Source organism: Centroberyx gerrardi, unplaced genomic scaffold (genome assembly GCF_048128805.1).
Source record: "Centroberyx gerrardi isolate f3 unplaced genomic scaffold, fCenGer3.hap1.cur.20231027 Scaffold_132, whole genome shotgun sequence".
Classification (NCBI taxonomy): domain Eukaryota; kingdom Metazoa; phylum Chordata; class Actinopteri; order Beryciformes; family Berycidae; genus Centroberyx; species Centroberyx gerrardi.
Window position 1 is genome coordinate 5,001 of NW_027605272.1, and position 20,000 is coordinate 25,000.

A 20,000-nucleotide genomic window follows, 5' to 3' on the forward strand; every position below is an offset into this window, starting at 1 on the left:
TTTTTAATGCATTTCTTACCGTCAACAAATCCTATGAAAATAACAAAATCAACAATGAATTTGTTTTGCTAACAAGTCTGGTCCATGTAGCGGTGCCCAGTGCAGCCTCATGTCCCAGCAGCCATAGAACTGCATTGTATTAAAAACTATTAAAACCCGTCACAGAGCCATGCTGCTGCTCTGCAGCATATTTCATCATCACGATGCACCGGGCCGGACGACTTTTTCCTCAAACGACTTAATAAGCCGGCCGTAAACACGTTTTCATCTCAGGAAAGTAGTTCCGTAGCACAGAAAATAGTCCCCGGCGTAATGAAGAATTTGTTCCCGTTTGAATTTGATTTGGTAATAACTACAACAGTCTGACTTTTCATGGTAACAGTTTGTGATTTTTAAAATGTAAACTATGTCTTTGTGAGCTGTATTTAAAGGTTTTTATCTTACAGTTGGAGCCAATGACTTCCGGGTTGAAGACTAAAAAGGAAACGTGGGAAGTCAGAAAGTAATGAGAGGAGAGCAAACGCATTGTTGATTTTGTTATTTTCATAGGATTTGTTGACGATAACAAATTTATTTAAAAACACCAGCCGAACCCTTTCACTTAAAGTAGGTGGGAATAATGTCAGCAGTTCAGCTCTCTCTCTCTCTCTCTCTCTCTCTCTCTCTCTCTGTCTCTCTCTCTCAGTATGTTTCTAATGTTATCTCTGTGTCTCTCTGCCTCAGCATGTTGCTGGTCACGGTGTTGGCGGTACCGGTCGGTCTGTACGTTTTGTGCCGCTGGCTGGTTCCCTGGTCGGTGAGGTCGAACGCCCGCCTGGCTTTACTGTGGCACGACTTCCTGGTGGAGCGAACCCTTGACCTCCTGACCCGAACCTCACGACCCCAGGTGACCTTCCTGCTCCCATCCTGTCTGTCTCTGTGTCTGTCTGTCTCTCTCTCCTGTCTCTCTATCTCTCTCCTGTTTCTTTCTCTCTCTCCTGTCTCTCTCTCTCTCTCCTGTCTCTCTCTCACTCCTGTTTCTTTCTCTCTCTCCTGTCTCTCTCTCTATCCTGTTTCTCCCTCTCTCTCTTCTGTCTCTCTCTTTCTCCTGTCTCTTTCTCCTGTCTCTCTGTCTCTTTCTCCTGTCTCTCTCTCTCTCCTGTCTCTCTCTCTCTCCCTTCTCTCTCTCTCTCTCTCTCTCTCTCTCTCTCTCCTGTCTCTCTCTCCTATGTACCTCTCTTGTCTCTTTCTCTCTTTTTCCCTGTTCTAATTTTTGACTTCTAATATTTGAGTTAGAAGAAGAGAAACGTCTCATTGGTAACCAGAGGAACTGCAGAGGAAACAAATGGATAAACATGATGGTGAATCTGTGTTGCAGCGCCTCCTGCAGGCCGTCCAGAGAAACGCTTCAAGAGGAAACCCAGACAGCGTGATTTCATCCATCGACCTCTTCTGTAAACACACTGAGTGGGCCATGAATGTGGGGGACGAGAAAGGTACACACACACACACACACACACACACAAGTTTCAAGTTTTTTTGATTGTTCAAAGTATTATTATTAACACAGATACATCATCAAACATCTGTCCTACCTGACTCTCTCCCAGGAGCCATCTTGGACTCGGTCGTCATGGAAATATCGCCATCCACGGTGTTGGAGTTAGGAACTTACTGCGGTTACTCTACTGTCCGCATCGCCAGGCTGTTGCCCCCGGCAACCAGGCTGATCACCGTGGAGATGAACCCTCAGTATGCCAGTGTGGCGAGACAGGTCATCCAACATGCCGGACTGCAAGACAAGGTCAGAGGTCAGAGGTCAACAGACAGGGACATGGGAGTTCCGTGAAAACAGTATAGATTATTTATCTGGTAAGTTGGTCTGAAACTTTATAGCCATATTCCAAAGTACTTGTATAATTGCATAAGTTCAATTTGGATAGCACTTAGTATATGAGGTTAGGGTGGGTTTCTAAGATTAGAGGATACCAGGACCAGCAGTATTAGTGGAGAATCCTTGTGAATAACGACAGTTTAAAACAAGTTTGAGATTGATGAGAGAGCATCAAAGGCAGATTGTGATCTAGTAGGCAGGATGGTATCATCAGCATAAAAACAGACATTACAATGCACTGTTGAAAAACAACATTTATATATAATGTGAATAAGAATGGATAAAGGATAGAGCCTTAGAGATTTTGGAATGGACGTGTGTCCTGTCCAAGGATATCAGGCTGTGAAGGGAGTAAAAGGTCAGATGTAACTCGGTGCTAATCCAGCACGAGCCTCGAAGGTGAGCAGTAAAACCTTAAAATCAATTCTAAAATTTACTGGCAATAGAGAATCTAAAATAGAACTAATAAGGCAGAAGCCTTCTGCTGTATTCTGAAACTTGGGGCATCAAACACTTGATGTCTGTAAAGCAAAGTGAGTAGAACTAAGCTGGTGGGATCACTGGCCTTTATGGAACATATAGCTGAGTGTCATCGTCAGTAGAAACCAGTAGAAGACTGCGTTGTACCGGTCAGCTCCCAGTAGAAACCAGCAGAAGACTGCGTTGTACCGGTCAGCTCCCAGTAGAAACCAGCAGAAGACTTCGTTGTACCGGTCAGCTCCCAGTACAAACCAGCAGAAGACTGCGTTGTACCGGTCAGCTCCCAGTAGAAACCAGCAGAAGACTGCGTTGTACCGGTCAGCTCCCAGTACAAACCAGCAGAAGACTGCGTTGTACAGGTCAGCTCCCAGTAGAAACCAGCAGAAGACTGCGTTGTACCGGTCAGCTCCCAGTACAAACCAGCAGAAGACTGCGTTGTACAGGTCAGCTCCCAGTAGAAACCAGCAGAAGACTGTGTTATACTGGGATGTGTATGAGTCAAGATGGGGCTCCCTGGAAGAATAAAATGCATAATTATTCTGAGGATTATTTGTTATTGTTGTCATTGTCAATAAAGTTATTGAGTAATTGTTTTTTTGTTTTTTTTGAGTAATTGTTGACAGGAGATTTTGTTATTGTTGTGTTCCTGTCAGGTCTGTCTGGTCGAAGGAGCATCAGGTGACTTGATTCCCAAGATGGCTGACATGTTTGGGATCCAGACATTTGACTTTGTTTTCCTGGATCACTGGAAAGATCGATACCTTCCTGACATCAAACTGCTGGAGGTAACGAACTCTAACCTCCGACCTCTGACCCTGACTCATCTAGCTAGCTCTAAACCTGCGGTCACACCAGAATTGGCATGGCGAAATTTATTCACTTACTGTGGAGAAAAGTAAGCAGGACCGGAACCTATGCTGAGACCCCCGACTCCCCAGCCCCGCTGGTTCCCCCACCCCCGACTCGCTCACCCCCCTAGCTCCCCCTCCTAACTCTGACTCCTCCCCCTCCTGCTCTAACTCTGACTCCTCCCCCTCCTGCTCTAACTCTGACTCCTCCCCCTCCTGCTCTAACTCTGTGACTCCTCCCCCTCCTGCAGGAGTGCGGCCTGCTGGCCGGCGGCTCGGTTCTCCTGGCGGATAACGTTCTCTGTCCCGGGACTCCAGAATACCTGCAGTATGTCCGTTCGAACCCGCAGTACCACAGCCAGTTCTACCAGGCTCACCTGGAATACACCAGAGTACCGGACGGACTGGAGAGGTCTGTCTACCTGGGAGAGACAGACAGGCAGACAGACAGGTAGACAGACAGGGAACAGAGTACTGGATGGACTGGAGAGGTACGTCTACCTGGGAGAGAGAGTGACAGACAGGTAGACAGACAGGTAGACAGACAGGGAGACAGTCAGGGAGACAGACAGGTAGACAGACAGGTAGACAGACAGGGAGACAGTCAGGGAGACAGACAGGTAGACAGACAGGTAAACAGACAGGGAGACAGTCAGGGAGACAGACAGGGAGACAGACAGGGAGACAGTCAGGGAGACAGACAGGGAGACAGACAGCAAGACAGGCAGATCTCCTTGTCAGTCCATCTCCAGTGTAAACAGGAAATCACATTGAATCTGGTTTGAATCTGTTTACATCTGGATCTCAAGTCAAGTAGAACTTTATTTGTCTCCAATCTGGATCTGGATCTGGATCTGAAAGCACCATGATGTCATGTGAGCTTACTTATCTTATGAACATGTCATCATGTTAATGTGACATGTTAACAAGTGGGGGGATCGGACAATGATGACTGTTTTTGCTGCGTCTTGTCTGATCTTTTGTTTTGTGTTTCCCCATGTGGGATAAAGTTTATTAATAAAGTACATGATGCCATGTTGCATTACCTGGTGGTGTCATGATGCCATGTTGCATTACCTGGTGATGTCATGATGCCATGTTGCATTACCCGGTGATGTCATGATGACATTACATTACCTGGTGATGTCATGATGCCATGTTGCACTACCTGGTGATGTCATGATGACATGTTGCATTACCTGGTGATGTCATGATGCCATATTACATTACCCGGTGATGTCATGATGACATGTTACATTATCTGGTGATGTCACGATGCCATGTTTTATTACATAGTAATAAGATGTAATATTCGGTGCCAATTCCATGTTAACATCATTAGCTGGTAATGTCATGTTATATAAACTTTCAGTGACATGTTAACATATGAACAGCATTACATCACATGTATGTATTCACATGTATGTGAAGTGATTTTCTACCTGTGACCAGATTATACTCATGTTTCATGTCAGTTTCATGTTATTTCTACCAGATGATTCACAGAACTGAAACACGGATTAAAAATGACTTTTTGACTGAGTCTGTATGATCTTTATTTTACCAGAGCAAAGGAACAAAGGTTCACAATGAAGAGAAAACAAGGCTTCAGCTGCCGAATGTTAATGTTGCTAATGAGGACATTAAGCTAATGAATTAAAGTTAATTAATTTGACTAACATAGCACATCATGTTGAACAGCACTAACATGATCTTATTACACCACAAGTTGTTCCATTCTGCTGAACTGAATGTGAACGGATCACCGAGTGTTTTGCCTCTTCACTGCCACCAGAAGAACGTAACTGTATGCAGTAATGGAAACAGAGAAAATAGTCCCATAAAACATGATAATTAGCTGTGTAATAAAGTCTTGGCCCAGACCCCCCCCCCCCCCCTCCCCTGCCCGCCCTGCCCTGCCCCCGCCCTGCAAACAGGTCAGTCTGTATTTCATGGTTCATTACAGAGAGGTGTGTCAGTCAGCCTGACCAGCAGTTTCCAAACATCGTAACACAGACAATAACAATAATGACTGACACCTCTGGTCCTTCGGCAGGCTATCTGACAGCCAATCAGCTGCCAGGCCATCTGCTGACAGCCAATCAGCTGCTGGTCCCACTCTGCCGGTCAGTCTGATTGGTTGGAGTTGAAGATCTTGGCCAGCAGGGAAACATTTGATTGGCTCTTCTGCTGCAGGAGGCGGGCCTTGTCCAGGTGCTTCTGGGAAATTGAGTTTTTCTGTTTCTTTAACTTCTTCATCTGGATCTCCTCCTCTGTTTGACGCTGAGTGAAGTCCCACGACTTCTCCTCCACCTAGGAGACAAGGAGAGGAGAGGAGGAGAGGAGAGGAGAGGAGAGGAGAGGAGGAGAGGAAAGGAGAGGAGAGCAGAAGAGGAGAGGAAAGGAGGAGATTAGAGGAGAGGAGGATTTTATAACATATGGACGCATACTTGAACCGTATTGATCTCTCTATAAACTGCAGTAAAACTGTAGTGAAAATAGGATGTTAATGAGTGATGCCTCTGTTTGTCTGCAGCACCAGTAGATCTCAGCCTCAGTAGATCTCAGCCTCAGTAGATCTCAGCCTCAGTAGATGTCTGCCTCAGTTCAGAAGATCTCTGCCTCAGTTCAGAAGATCTCTGCCTCAGTTCAGAAGATCTCTGCCTCAGTAGATTTCTGCCTCAGTTCAGCAGATCTCTGCCTCAGTAGATCTCTGCCTCAGTTCAGTAGATTTCTGCCTCAGTTCAGTAGATCTCTGCCTCAGTTCAGCAGATCTCTGCCTCAGTAGATCTCTGCCTCAGTTCAGTAGATCTCTGCCTCAGTTCAGCAGATCTCTGCCTCAGTAGATCTCTGCCTCAGTTCAGTAGATTTCTGCCTCAGTTCAGTAGATCTCTGCCTCAGTTCAGCAGATCTCTGCCTCAGTAGATCTCTGCCTCAGTTCAGTAGATTTCTGCCTAAGTTCAGTAGATCTCTGCCTCAGTTCAGCAGATCTCTGCCTCAGTAGATCTCTGCCTCAGTAGATCCCTGCCTCAGTTCAGTAGATCTCTGCCTCAGTAGATCCCTGCCTCAGTTCCGTAGATATCTGCCTCAGTTCAGTAGATCTCTGCCTCAGTAGATCCTACACATGCAGACTGACTATATCACTATGAAACTCAGTTCTCACCTTGCTATCTGCTGATAAAGTCTAACTGCTGCACGTCTGCCTCGAATGTAAAGAAGGAAACAAAATTAAATGTTAATAATAAATGTAGTCTGATGTCTGTTTTACAACCAACTCAAATGATTAGGAATCAAACTCCTGTGCACATTGAGATCTACTGGATCAACCAGGTCCTGGATCTATCAGGTCATTGATCTACTGGGTCCTGAATCTACCGGATCCTGGATCTACCAGGTCACTGATCTACCAGCCCTGGATCTACTGGTCCTGGATCTACTGGGTCCTGAATCTACCAGGTCCTGGATCTACAGGGGGCTGGGTCTACTGGGTCCTGGATCTACCAGCCCTGGATCTACCGGTCCTGGATCTACTGGGTCCTGAATCTACCAGGTCCTGGATCTACAGGGGGCTGGGTCTACTGGGTCCTGCATCTGCAAGGGACCAGGATCTACAGGTCCTGGATCTACTGGGTCCTGGATCTACCTGGTCCTGGATCTACAGAGGACTGGATCTACTGGGTCCTGGATCTACCGGTCCTGGATCTACTGGGTCCTGGATCTACCGGGTCCTGGATCTACAGAGGACTGGATCTACAGGGTCCTGGATCTACAGAGGACTGGATCTACAGGAGACTGGATCTACTGGGTCCTGGATCTACAAGGGAACGGGATCTACAGGTCCTGGATCTACTGGGACCTGGATCTACCGGGTCCTGGATCTACAGAGGACTGGATCTACCGGTCCTGGATCTACTGGGTCCTGAATCTACCGGGTCCTGGATCTATTGGGTCCTGCATCTGCAAGGGAACAGGATCTACAGAGGACTGGATCTACTGGGTCCTGCATCTACTGGGTCCTGCATCTGCAAGGGAACGGGATCTACAGGTCCTGGATCTACTGGGTCCTGGATCTACCGGTCCTGGATCTACTGGGTCCTGAATCTACCGGGTCCTGGATCTACTGGGTCCTGGATCTACTGGGTCCTGGATCTACTGGGTTCTGGATCTACCGGGTCCTGGATCTACAGAGGATTGGATCTACAGGGTCCTGGATCTACAGAGGACTGGATCTACTGGGTCCTGGATCTACAGAGGACTGGATCTACTGGGTCCTGGATCTAGTGGCTCTGCAGGACTCTGATATTTGTCTTGTGTCTCTCTGGTCTGGACAGCTGTCATATAAAGTACTGAGTAACTGAGGTCTGCTGCCTGTCTGGTTTTGTTAGAATGTTAAAAGTCCTGTACCTGCTGCCCGTCCCTCTGCCTCCTCTTCCTCACTTTGTCCTGATGAAGACTTTTCTCCACGTTGTTCAGATAGAAACTGGTTTCTCTCTTTGCCTGAGAAACTTCAGTTCTGAGTCTCTGCTGCAGGACGGTCTGTTCATACGCCAAGCGCTCGCTGAGGTGAGTCCACTGGAACCTGTGGAGATACTGCAGACAGACAGGTAGACAGACAGGTAGACAGACAGGTAGACAGAGAGACAGACAGGTTGACAGACAGACAGACAGATAGAGAGAGACAGGTAGAGACAAACAAACAGAGAAACTTTAATCCTCAGTCTCTGTTCATAAACTGAATAAAGGCTTTGAGATGTGATGAGGTCAGATGGTGAGGAGATTTAATACTGTTTATTACCATTTATTACTGTTATTACTGTTTATTACTGTTAATGCAGAGTGTGTATTTAAGGAATCTGCTCCTGGTGGAGGAGGAAGAGGTGGAGAGAAGAGGAGGAAGAGGAGGAGGAAGAGGAAGAAGAAGAAGAAGAAGAAGAAGAAGAAGAAGAGGAGGATTCTATTTCATTGAACGACTGATGGATGTTCTTTCATCTGTATTTAGAATATTTAAAGTCCCAGATGTTCTGGACTCAAACCAGGCTGCTGCAGGTTCTGAGGAACCTTTAACCTACTGCAGGTTCTCTGAGGAACGTTTAACCTGCTGCAGGTTCTCTGAGGAACGTTTAACCTGCTGCAGGTTCTGAGGAACGTTTAACCTACTGCAGGTTCTCTGAGGAACGTTTAACCTGCTGCAGGTTCTCTGAGGAACGTTTAACCTGCTGCAGGTTCTGAGGAACGTTTAACCTGCTGCAGGTTCTGAGGAACGTTTAACCTGCTGCAGGTTCTCTGAGGAACCTTTAACCTGCTGCAGGTTCTCTGAGGAACCTTTAACCTGCTGCAGGTTCTGAGGAACGTTTAACCTGCTGCAGGTTCTCTGAGGAACCTTTAACCTGCTGCAGGTTCTGAGGAACGTTTAACCTGCTGCAGGTTCTCTGAGGAACGTTTAACCTGCTGCAGGTTCTGAGGAACGTTTAACCTGCTGCAGGTTCTGAGGAACGTTTAACCTGCTGCAGGTTCTCTGAGGAACCTTTAACCTGCTGCAGGTTCTCTGAGGAACGTTTAACCTGCTGCAGGTTCTCTGAGGAACCTTTAACCTGCTGCAGGTTCTGAGGAACGTTTAACCTGCTGCAGGTTCTCTGAGGAACCTTTAACCTGCTGCAGGTTCTGAGGAACGTTTAACCTGCTGCAGGTTCTCTGAGGAACCTTTAACCTGCTGCAGGTTCTCTGAGGAACGTTTAACCTGCTGCAGGTTCTCTGAGGAACGTTTAACCTGCTGCAGGTTGTGAGGAACGTTTAACCTGCTGCAGGTTCTCTGAGGAACCTTTAACCTGCTGCAGGTTCTCTGAGGAACCTTTAACCTGCTGCAGGTTCTGAGGAACGTTTAACCTGCTGCAGGTTCTGAGGAATGTTTAACCTGCTGCAGGTTCTGAGGAACGTTTAACCTGCTGCAGGTTCTCTGAGGAACGTTTAACCTGCTGCAGGTTCTGAGGAACCTTTAACCTGCTGCAGGTTCTGAGGAATGTTTAATCTGCTGCAGGTTCTCTGAGGAACCTTTAACCTGCTGCAGGTTCTGAGGAATGTTTAATCTGCTGCAGGTTCTCTGAGGAACGTTTAACCTGCTGCAGGTTCTGAGGAACGTTTAACCTGCTGCAGGTTCTCTGAGGAACCTTTAACCTGCTGCAGGTTCTGAGGAACCTTTAACCTGCTGCAGGTTCTCTGAGGAACCTTTAACCTGCTGCAGGTTCTGAGGAACCTTTAACCTGCTGCAGGTTCTGAGGAACGTTTGGTCGACCATAACTTCCTTTTTGAGCGCTGGAGAAGTCATTTCTAGATTTCTACAAACATTTGTTGGACTTTGGATATTTGTGTTGAGAAAGACAGACAGACAAGTAGGTAGACAGACAGGTAGGTAAACAGACAGGTAGACAGACCAACAGGTAGACAGACAGACAGACAGGTAGAAAGAACGACAGGTAGACAGACAGGTAGACATACAGACAGACAGGTAGATAGACAGACAGATAGATAGACAGACAGATAGATAGACAGACAGACAGGTAGATAGACAGACAGGTAGATAGACAGACAGACAGGTAGGCAGACAGACAGGTAGACAGACAGACAGGTAAACAGACTGACAGACAGGTAGCAGTGTTTCCCATACAGAGGTTCATCTGATCAGTGGCACCAACACAAAATAAGTTGGTCAATGTATAGAAATGTATCTGAATGTATCTAAATGTATCTAAATGTATCTGAATGTATCTAAATGTATCTGAATGTATCTGAATGTATCTGAATGCATCTGAATGCATCTAAATGTATCTGAATGTATCTGAATGTATCTAAATGTATCTAAATGTATCTGAATGTATCTGAATGCATCTGAATGCATCTGAATGTATCTGAATGTATCTGAATGTATCTGAATGCATCTGAATGCATCTAAATGTATCTGAATGTATCTGAATGCATCTGAATGCATCTGAATGTATCTGAATGTATCTGAATGTATCTAAATGTATCTAAATGTATCTGAATGTATCTAAATGTATCTGAATGTATCTAAATGTATCTGAATGTATCTGAATGTATCTGAATGCATCTGAATGCATCTAAATGCATCTGAATGTATCTGAATGCATCTGAATGCATCTGAATGTATCTGAATGTATCTAAATGTATCTAAATGTATCTGAATGTATCTAAATGTATCTGAATGTATCTAAATGTATCTGAATGTATCTGAATGTATCTGAATGTATCTGAATGTATCTGAATGTATCTAAATGTATCTGAATGTATCTGAATGTATCTGAATGTATCTGAATGTATCTAAATGTATCTGAATGTATCTGAATGTATCTGAATGTATCTAAATGTATCTAAATGTATCTGAATGTATCTAAATGTATCTGAATGTATCTGAATGTATCTGAATGCATCTGAATGCATCTAAATGTATCTGAATGTATCTGAATGCATCTGAATGCATCTGAATGTATCTGAATGTATCTGAATGTATCTAAATGTATCTAAATGTATCTGAATGTATCTAAATGTATCTGAATGTATCTAAATGTATCTGAATGTATCTGAATGTATCTGAATGTATCTGAATGTATCTGAATGTATCTAAATGTATCTGAATGTATCTGAATGTATCTGAATGTATCTGAATGTATCTAAATGTATCTGAATGTATCTGAATGTATCTGAATGTATCTCTACTGTCTGATGTCACTGCCTGTCTGTTAGAAACAGAGGTAACACTGAACTGAACCAGATTTAATAACAAACAGTTTTAATCTGAGATGAAACTGTCAAACTGTTCAGTCAGAGAGTGACAGACAGACAGGTAGAGAGACAGACAGACAGGTAGGTAGGCAGGCAGGTAGACAGACAGACAGGTAGATAGACGGGTAGACAGACGGGCAGGTAGACAGACAGACAGGTAGATAGACGGGTAGACAGACGGGCAGGTAGACAGACAGACAGACAGACAGGTAGATAAACGGACGGGCAGGTAGACAGACAGACAGGTAGGTAGACAGGCAGGTAGACAGACAGACAAGTAGATAGACGGGTAGACAGACGGGCAGGTAGACAGACAGACAGACAGGTAGGTAGGCAGGCAGGTAGACAGACAGACAGGTAGATAGACGGGTAGACAGACGGGCAGGTAGACAGACAGACAGGTAGATAGACGGGTAGACAGACGGGCAGGTAGACAGACAGACAGACAGGTACCTTGATGCACCACAGGTCGGAGGAGAAGCGTTGGCGTTTCCTGGTTCCCATCGGCGTGTTGTGCAGCGAAGCTGCAACTCGCTTCGCTACTCGTTTATCTCTGAACTCCACCCATCCTTCTGTGAAGTCACACCTCCTCAAACCAGACCGCTTTTTTCTCCTCCTCACTATCTGATCTGGGAGGAGAGGAGAGGAGGAGAGGAGAGGAGGAGGAGGAGAGGAGATTAGAGGAGAAGAGAGGAGAGGAGGAAAGGAGATTAGAGGAGAGGAGAGGAGGAGAGGAGAGGAGGAGAGGAGAGGAGAGAGGAGAGGAGAAGAGAGATGATGAGAAGAGAGGAGAGATGAGAGGAGGACAGAGGAGAGGAGATTAGAGGAGAAGAGAGGAGAGGAGAGGAGAGGAGAGGAGAGGAGAGGAGAGGAGAGGAGATGAGAAGAGAGGAGAGGAGATGAGAGGAGAGGAGAAGAGAAGAGGACAGGAGAGAAGGAGAGGAGAGGAGACAGGGGAGAGGAGAGGAGGAGAGAGGAGAGGAGAGAGGAGGAGATTTGTATCAGAAACTGATCTGGGTCTTCATTTGAAAAATCTGTGCTGGTCTAGGAAAACTACTGCTGCTGTTTTTCTCATTCTCATCAACAATATGTGCAATATACTCATGTCTGTTTATAGTATATTCTGTTTTATAATATATTTTATATAGTATATTTTTATAGTTTTTATGATATATTTATTACACTTTGAGCCATGTGTAAATGAAATTTCGTTCTGCTGTGAACGTCTCTGTGTGTCGTCCTGAAAGACAATAAAGTTCAGCTTGAACCTTGAACCCTGAACCTTGAACCCTTTACCTTGAACCCTTTACCTTGAACCCTGAACCTTGAACCCTTTACCTTGAACCCTTTACCTTGAACCCTGAACCTTGAACCCTTTACCTTGAACCCTGAACCCTGAACCTTTTACCTTGAACCCTTTACCTTGAACCCTGAACCTTTTACCTTGAACCCTTTACCTTGAACCCTGAACCTTGAACCCTTTACCTTGAACCCTTTACCTTGAACCCTGAACCTTGAACCCTTTACCTTGAACCCTGAACCTTGAACCCTTTACCTTGAACCCTGAACCCTTTACCTTGAACCCTGAACCTTGAACCCTTTACCTTGAACCCTGAACCCTGAACCTTGAACCCTGAACCCTTTACCTTGAACCCTGAACCTTGAACCCTTTACCTTGAACCCTGAACCCTGAACCTTGAACCCTTTACCTTGATGTATAAAACTCTGATTCCACACTGAAATGTTCCATGTGCACAAAAGAGGAAAAGTACGTACAAAAATAATCAGATTTATAAAACCGTGCGAACGCACATCAGCACGGAATGTTCCCTTTATAAATCAGTCAACTTTAAATGTTGCACAGGAGCCTCAGGCTCCGCCCCCTAACTCCCACAGTTTACCACAGACGGCCAATGAAATGGCCTGAATGAACACCGCCGTGTGAAGGTCTGTCGTCTGATCTCTGTGGGAAAACGAGCCGGAGCAGACGGGAAGAGAAAAGTCCGGAGGCTTCGGTCTGCTGAGAGGCAACATGTCACAGCAGCAGTTACAGCTGCAGCTCCGAGAGCCCGAGACTTTATACAAATAAAAATAAAAAAGAAATTGTCCGATATAAAGTTGACGCCAGGAAGCGCTTTGCTGCACAGCGACGGCGTCGGCGGGCGAGGAGACGCCGAGCTCCGTCCTCCTGACAGGCGGCTCACTGTGATGACGAGGAAACGTTCTTCAGCGGCGTTGTGCCAGAAGAACACACGCATGTGTGTGTATGCATGTGTGTTAATGTGTGTGTATGTGTGTTAGTGTGTGTGTGTGTGTGTGTGTTACCCTCCGGCTGCAGGAAGATCCTCCCTATCTCTCCGTATGATGTCATGAGGTTCCTCAGGTGTTTGGGGCGGAGCCTCGGCGGGACGTGACCCAGGTAGACGACCCCGGGGACACAGGAGGTCACACCGCACTTCTTCTTCTTCTTCTCTATCTGTTTGGCTGTCGTAGTGCTGGGAGCATCTTCATCATCATCATCTTCATCATCTTCTTCCTCCTTCTCACCACCTTCCTCCTCCTCTTCCTCACCACCTGCAGCTGAAGAGCCTCCTCCATCTTCTTCATCTTCATCACTGTCTGCCACAGCTTCCTCCTCTTCCTCAGTCTTCCTCTCCTCCTCCTCCTCCTCCTCTTCCTGTCTTCCCTCCATCTGTCTGGGCTTTACTGAGTAGAAACACAATAGAGAGAGTAGATTTTTTTTTTTCATAATTATTACTTTATTTATTTATTAAGATTTTTACATCAGGTTTCTAAAGGGGGAAATGTGAACGCACGCTTTTATAAATCCAATTAGTTTGTTTCCTTTCAGTGACGAATCTACAGATTTATACATGAAGAAGAAGAGTTTCGCTGCACGTTTCATAATGAAGCCCCGAAGAAGAGCAGTGGGGCAATGGATGTAATTTTAATGTATATTTCACCATAAAGTAGTTTTTCTGAAAACTGATGAAGTGGCTCCTGGTAGAACTAGATCAGTCAGATCCCAAGATGGCCGACATGTTTGGTTAAACAACGCTGTTCGTTGTTTCGGCGTGAGCGTCGGGGGCGGAGCTTACGCACGCTTCTCCTCCTGTCTCTCAGATAGGAGTTTTTCTGTCAGTCGGTCCCTACACGTCTTCGTCTGCTGGCCTGTCCCGCGGCGTGCCGTCCCGCGGCGTGCCGTCCCGCGGCGTGCCCTCCCGCCCACTACGCTCTGCCAAGGAGCGGCGCCTGGTGCTGCCACCACAACAAGGCCCTAAGTCTCTATCCAGACTCTTCTTCTGTGGTTCCTCGGTGGTGGAACGAGTTACCAAACTCCATTCCATCCGCAGAGTCCCTCTCAATCTTTAAGAAAAGGCTAAAGACCCAGCTCTTTAGTGAACACCTTCTCACCTGATGGACTGTGTAATCTTAAAAAAATATATATATACATATGTATATATATATATATATATCTTTATCTGTCTCTCTGCCTCGTGGCTCCTCTGTCCTGTCGGGCCAGATCTTAGCTTCATGGCTCTTACTCTTGTTGTTCTTTCCTGACTAGATCCTTGCTTGTGTTGTATTAAAATCTCATGTACGTCGCTTTGGATAAAAGCGTCTGCCAAATGGGAAATTGTAATTGAAAATTGTAATTGACCCGGACGTGTTTTAATTTAAGACACAATGCCAAACTCAGGTCTGATGTGTCACAACCTGAGTTGGAGATGATTATTCATGTTTCATTTCATCCTGCCTGGACAGCTGGAACTCCCTCTCCCCGTCTCCAGATGGTCCAGAGCTGCCAGGCTGGTCCAGGTCCAGCAGGACGACTCGCATCACACCCATCTTAGCGTCTTTACATCGGCTTCCCATCAAGTTTAGGATTCAGTTTAAAGTTCTTGTTATCACATATAAAGACCTGCCTGGTCAGCTGGAACTTTACAGCAGCAGAAGCCAGAAACTGCGTTTCCAACTTTTCCTTCTGAGAAACGAAAACCTGAAAAGCTGCAGAACAGAAACAGTAAAACAGCGCCGAGCTTCTGAGACAACTGAAACAGTAAAACAGACAGAATAGAAACAGAATAGAAAACCTTGCACTGCATATCTAATGATAAATAAAGCTGTTCGGTTTCTCTACTCTAAATATTTGATATTAAAACCTTCCTGCTTCTATAAAAATCCTAAATTAATCGTCTTGTTGTTGTGACTCGCGCACTGACCGCTCCTCTCGCGGGAGCAACAAACGGGTTTTGGTTTATTTCACACTGACCGACAGCAGCTGCTCGTCTGGAGACTTTTAATCTGAGACGTGGATCTCACCGTCAGTTCAGTCCGAAGATCCTGATCCAAACATTTAGGATGTTTCCACCAAACAGCTGCTAAACTTTAGCCACACGTGCGGAAACTGTCGCGTTTGGATGACGTAGTTAGCTGCGTCAAGTCAACTTCCGTTTCTGCCTTCAAAATAAAGGTCGGGAACTTTACAAACTAAAGATCAAACTAAATACTGAGAGAAAACCTGAAGATGAAAACAGAGACGAGACTGAGAGAAACAGCAGTAAATAAAACACAATAAAACATGAGCAGTAAATAAAATAAAACACAATAAAATAGTAAAACTTTAAATCTCAGTGCTGCGACCGTCAGACTGAACTTCTCTGTGCCCCCCCCACCCCTCCGATCATCATCCAGGACTCACCAGTCTTCATGACGGACTCCTTGAAGTTCCTGGGAACCACAATCTCCCGAGAACTGAACTGGGAGGAACATCAAAGGCAGCAGAGGATGTTTTACTTCAGGCGACTGAGGAAATTCAACCCGCCAGTGATGATGATGGTCCAGTTTCAATCCGCCACCATCGAGTCCATCCTCTCCTCCTCAGTAAGTGTCTGGTCTGGGTCGGCCAACGCCCAGGACGAGGCCAGACTCTCACGAGGATCACCGGCTGTGACCTGTCCACCCTTCAGGACCTCTACACTCCCAGGTCCAGATCCTTCCCACCCAGCCCAGCACGCCCAGGCCGTCCCCTGTGGAAGCTCCTAAATGGTTGATCACTTCTGCACTGCACCCCCCCACCACACACCACCACCAACTGTTATCTATTTATCTATTTATTTTGTTTTATCCAACACAGTGCAATATTCAAACAGTGCAATTACTTACAGTGCAATAATATATTCTGTATTTGTTTCTGATCTCATCTTTCTTCTACTGTCTCTATTTGTTTTGGGGTTGTTTATATACTATTTTATATGTATATATATATATATATACTGTTTCTCTTTTTAATATACTGTTTTTATTGCTTTATATTGTGTTTTATTATTTTTATTATGTCTTTAACAAGTACACAAGCAACCACTAAGCTAAATTTCTTGTATGTGCAAATATACTTTAATGAAAGGATTCTGATTCTTTCTGCTATTTGTTTTATTCTCCGTCTTTTTCATTGATTCTGTCTGTTGTGTTTTGTGGATCTTGTTTACTATGTGCTATGTGCGTCTTTGAGTATTTACAAAAGCGCTATAGAAACAAAATGTGTAATAATAATAATAATAATAATAATAGTTATTATTATATTAATAAATACTTTTACTCAACTCTGAAAAACTTGAAGTAGTTTTATTTTGAAAAATGCAAACCGGAAGTGTATACGTTTCTTCAGCCGTCTTGACGCTGGTGAGAAAGGCATGCTGGGATACATGAGGGTTTGTTTTGGTTAGTGAAGCTAACGTTAGCATCGTGTTAGCATCGTGTGGAGATGCAGCGGCCGCTGTCCGGCTTCCCGCTGCCGCCGGCGGTCAGACTCAGACTGGGAGCCGCGGGCTTCCAGTCCGCCGCCGATCTGCTGGAGCTCAAACCAGTTCAGCTCAGTAAAGGTAACATTACAGACGGACTGACGGACTGACCAAACTCCGTACTACAGTCTGTCGGTAGCTCTGCCTTGCTGTCAACAGACAAACCGACCAGACTTCAGACTGCTGCGAATAATTTTCTTCTTCTGGTAAATTAAAGATAAAACAGAGAGCAGAACTTTATTTTGATAAAAGCTGAACAGTAGAGTTCGTGTTTATTTTAGTGGAAACAGACCGGAGCAGGAGAACCAATCAGCTGCAGTCACAGGCGGATTATGGGACAAAGGGCCCCTGGGCACAGATCTGTAATACCAGATACCTGTAATACCAGGTACATGTAATACCAGGTACCTGTAATACCAGATACATGTAATACCAGGTACATGTAATACCAGATACCTGTAATACCAGGTACATGTAATACCAGGTACCTGTAAGGCCCGACCACCACCACAACTAGAAGTTATTACAAAAGTAAACGGCAGTAAGAGGCAGCCACAATATCACCTGAATCTCAACTCAGGATTTACACACAGAAAGCCAAAAACACCTTTCTGAAAATAATTTTGGAATCTGTTTAAGTCTAACAACTGAAGGCAGGTCATGCTACAAATTAAATATCAGAAACAGGTAGACCTCTGAAGGCTAAAGGAGCAGGTCCTCAGTCTACAGTCCACCAGCTGCAACAGGCCGTCTGTCAGGCTGCACCTGTTAATCTGCTCAGGATGGACATGAGAGTGAAGCTTATCTTCTGAAAGATGAAGATAACATTTGTAGGATACTAGGCTATTAAAGATTGCATTCAAATTGATATTCAAAACAGTTTTTTTAATACAAAAGTGAGATGAACATAAAAAAATATTATATGCTCTCATTGCGTATATAATATTGCAATGCCTATTATTTTTTTTGTTATTGCACTTATGGGAGAGAAAACTAAATAAACAATTACAAAGGAATTGCAAGGTGCAACACATATTATTATAGGCCTAAAAAACATATTTTAAAGTGCAAAATGCCTCTGATTGCCTACAATGGCCCAAAATCAACTGCATGGCCGCACAGCAGCTGCATGGTGTGAGTCAGTATGTGAGTCAGTATGTGAGTCAGTATGCGAGTCAGTATGCGAGTCAGTATGCGAGTCAGTATGCGAGTCAGTATGCGAGTCAGTATGCGAGTCAGTATGTGAGTCAGTGGGATCTACTGACAGGCAGGAGAGGAAAACAACACTTTGGGGTCTTGGTAAACCGACTTTACATTACGAGGCCTTTGGACAATAATGCAGCGCTTCACTGCTAAAGTGCTGCAGATAAACTGAGGGGAACATTACTGTGACAGAGCCATGGTGACACCTTCAAAACAAATGTTTAGGTTATTATAGGGCAGTGAATGTAAAGTTAGTGACAGCATCATCATGTGTCAGGCTCTGAGCCCCTGAGCCCCTGAGCTCTTGGGCCCCTGAGCCCCTGGGTCCCTGGGCCCCTGGGCCTGGCCCAGTTGGCCCCTTCAGTAATCCATCCATGGCTGCTGGGATGATCAAACTGTTTCGGGTCAGAGGAAAGCAACAGATTTGTGAATGGAGTTTGGTGTCAGATGGTTTCAATACAGAGCAGAAGGTCCGATCTGTATAACTAGATCTTTAACAACATCATATCAGTCTATATCTGTATATAAAATATAAGTAAATACTAATATACTAACTGACTTGTTACAATTTGTCACAGTCTGTGTGTTCAGATTTCTGTTTCTGTTTTAATGGATGCACTTGTAATTGCCACCGGCGTACAGAGAAGTTGGTCAGGTTCAGGACAGGTTCAGGACAGGTTCAGGTCAGGTTCAGGTTCAGGACAGGTTCAGGTTCAGGACAGCTTCAGGTTCAGGACAGCTTCAGGTTCAGGACAGGTTCAGGTCAGGTTCAGTTCAGGTTCAGGACAGGTTCAGGTTCAGGTCAGGTTCAGGACACGTTCAGGTTCAGGACAGGTTCAGGTTCAGGACAGGTTCAGGTCAGGTTCAGGACAGGTTCAGGTCAGGTTCAGGACAGGTTCAGGACAGGTTCAGGACAGGTTCAGGTCAGGTTCAGGACAGGTTCAGGTTCAGGACAGGTTCAGGACAGGTTCAGGTCAGGTTCAGGACACGTTCAGGTTCAGGACAGGTTCAGGTTCAGGACAGGTTCAGGACAGGTTCAGGTCAGGTTCAGGACAGGTTCAGGTCAGGTTCAGGACAGGTTCAGGTTCAGGACAGGTTCAGGACAGGTTCAGGTCAGGTTCAGGACAGGTTCAGGACAGGTTCAGTTCAGGTTCAGGACAGGTTCAGGTTCAGGACAGGTTCAGGACAGGTTCAGGTCAGGTTCAGGACAGGTTCAGGACAGGTTCAGTTCAGGTTCAGGACAGGTTCAGGTTCAGGACAGGTTCAGGACAGGTTCAGGTCAGGTTCAGGACAGGTTCAGGACAGGTTCAGGTCAGGTTCAGGACAGGTTCAGGACAGGTTCAGGTCAGGTTCAGGTCAGGTCCAGGACAGGTTCAGGACAGGTTCAGGACAGGTTCAGGTTCAGGACAGGTTCAGGACAGGTTCAGGACAGGGTCAGGTTCAGGACAGGTTCAGGACAGGTTCAGGACAGGTTCAGGTCAGGTTCAGGTCAGGTTCAGGACAGGTTCAGGACAGGTTCAGGTTCAGGACACGTTCAGTCGCCCCAAAACATAGCAAACAGGAAGTTTAAAAGGAAATGGTTGTGCGTTTTATGAGCAACACATCGGTCAACTGGAAAACGTTTCAGCTGACTGAGCTGATGTAACTCCTCCTCCCTCCTGTAACTCCTCCCTGATGTAACTCCTCCTCCCTCCTGTAACTCCTCCCCCCTGTAACTCCTCCCTCCCTCATGTAACTCCTCCCTCCCTCATGTAACTCCTCCCTCATGTAACTCCTCCTCCCTCCTGTAACTCCTCCCTCCTGTAACTCCTCCCTCATGTAACTACTCCTCCCTCCTGTAACTCCTCCCTCATGTAACTCCTCCCTCCCTCATGTAACTACTCCTCCCTCCTGTAACTCCTCCCTCATGTAACTCCTCCCTCCCTCATGTAACTCCTCCTCCCTCCTGTAACTCCTCCTCCCTCCTGTAACTCCTCCCTCCTGTAACTCCTCCTCCCACAT

At 45.6% G+C, this 20,000-nt stretch overlaps 3 protein-coding genes across 4 annotated transcripts in view; 2 read left to right on the top strand and 1 right to left on the bottom strand.

Annotated features, from left to right (window-relative positions):
* The window catches only part of LOC139929458 (catechol O-methyltransferase A-like), a 12,537-nt gene extending 4,555 nt beyond the window's left edge, over positions 1–7,982 (top strand). The window contains exons 2-7 of the mRNA XM_078282416.1: positions 724–886; positions 1,358–1,475; positions 1,590–1,783; positions 3,007–3,138; positions 3,453–3,821; positions 7,890–7,982. Coding sequence (XP_078138542.1) covers positions 725–886; positions 1,358–1,475; positions 1,590–1,783; positions 3,007–3,138; positions 3,453–3,656 — 810 coding nt within the window. The 5' untranslated portion in view covers position 724 and the 3' untranslated portion in view covers positions 3,657–3,821; positions 7,890–7,982. The remainder of the gene's footprint in view (positions 1–723; positions 887–1,357; positions 1,476–1,589; positions 1,784–3,006; positions 3,139–3,452; positions 3,822–7,889) is intronic.
* Positions 5,119–15,403, bottom strand: LOC144537818 (activator of basal transcription 1-like). Of its 2 annotated transcripts, XM_078282415.1 has the most exons (5): positions 15,319–15,403; positions 13,321–13,701; positions 11,449–11,624; positions 7,606–7,791; positions 5,119–5,514 (listed from the first exon to the last, which is right to left on the bottom strand). In XM_078282415.1, exons 2-5 carry the CDS (start codon positions 13,685–13,687, stop codon positions 5,329–5,331), a joined length of 915 nt encoding a protein of 304 aa, XP_078138541.1. In that variant the 5' UTR covers positions 13,688–13,701; positions 15,319–15,403; the 3' UTR covers positions 5,119–5,328. The 2 variants fall into 2 exon arrangements, with proteins under 2 accessions (XP_078138541.1, XP_078138540.1); XM_078282414.1 differs by lacking the exon at positions 15,319–15,403 and having other exon boundaries at positions 13,321–13,772.
* Positions 15,404–16,731: 1,328 nt separating this feature from the next.
* Positions 16,732–20,000, top strand: part of LOC144538347 (DNA repair protein RAD51 homolog 3-like) — an 8,443-nt gene continuing 5,174 nt past the window's right edge. Inside the window, exon 1 of the mRNA XM_078282413.1 lies at positions 16,732–16,877. Coding sequence (XP_078138539.1) covers positions 16,760–16,877 — 118 coding nt within the window. The 5' untranslated portion in view covers positions 16,732–16,759. The remainder of the gene's footprint in view (positions 16,878–20,000) is intronic.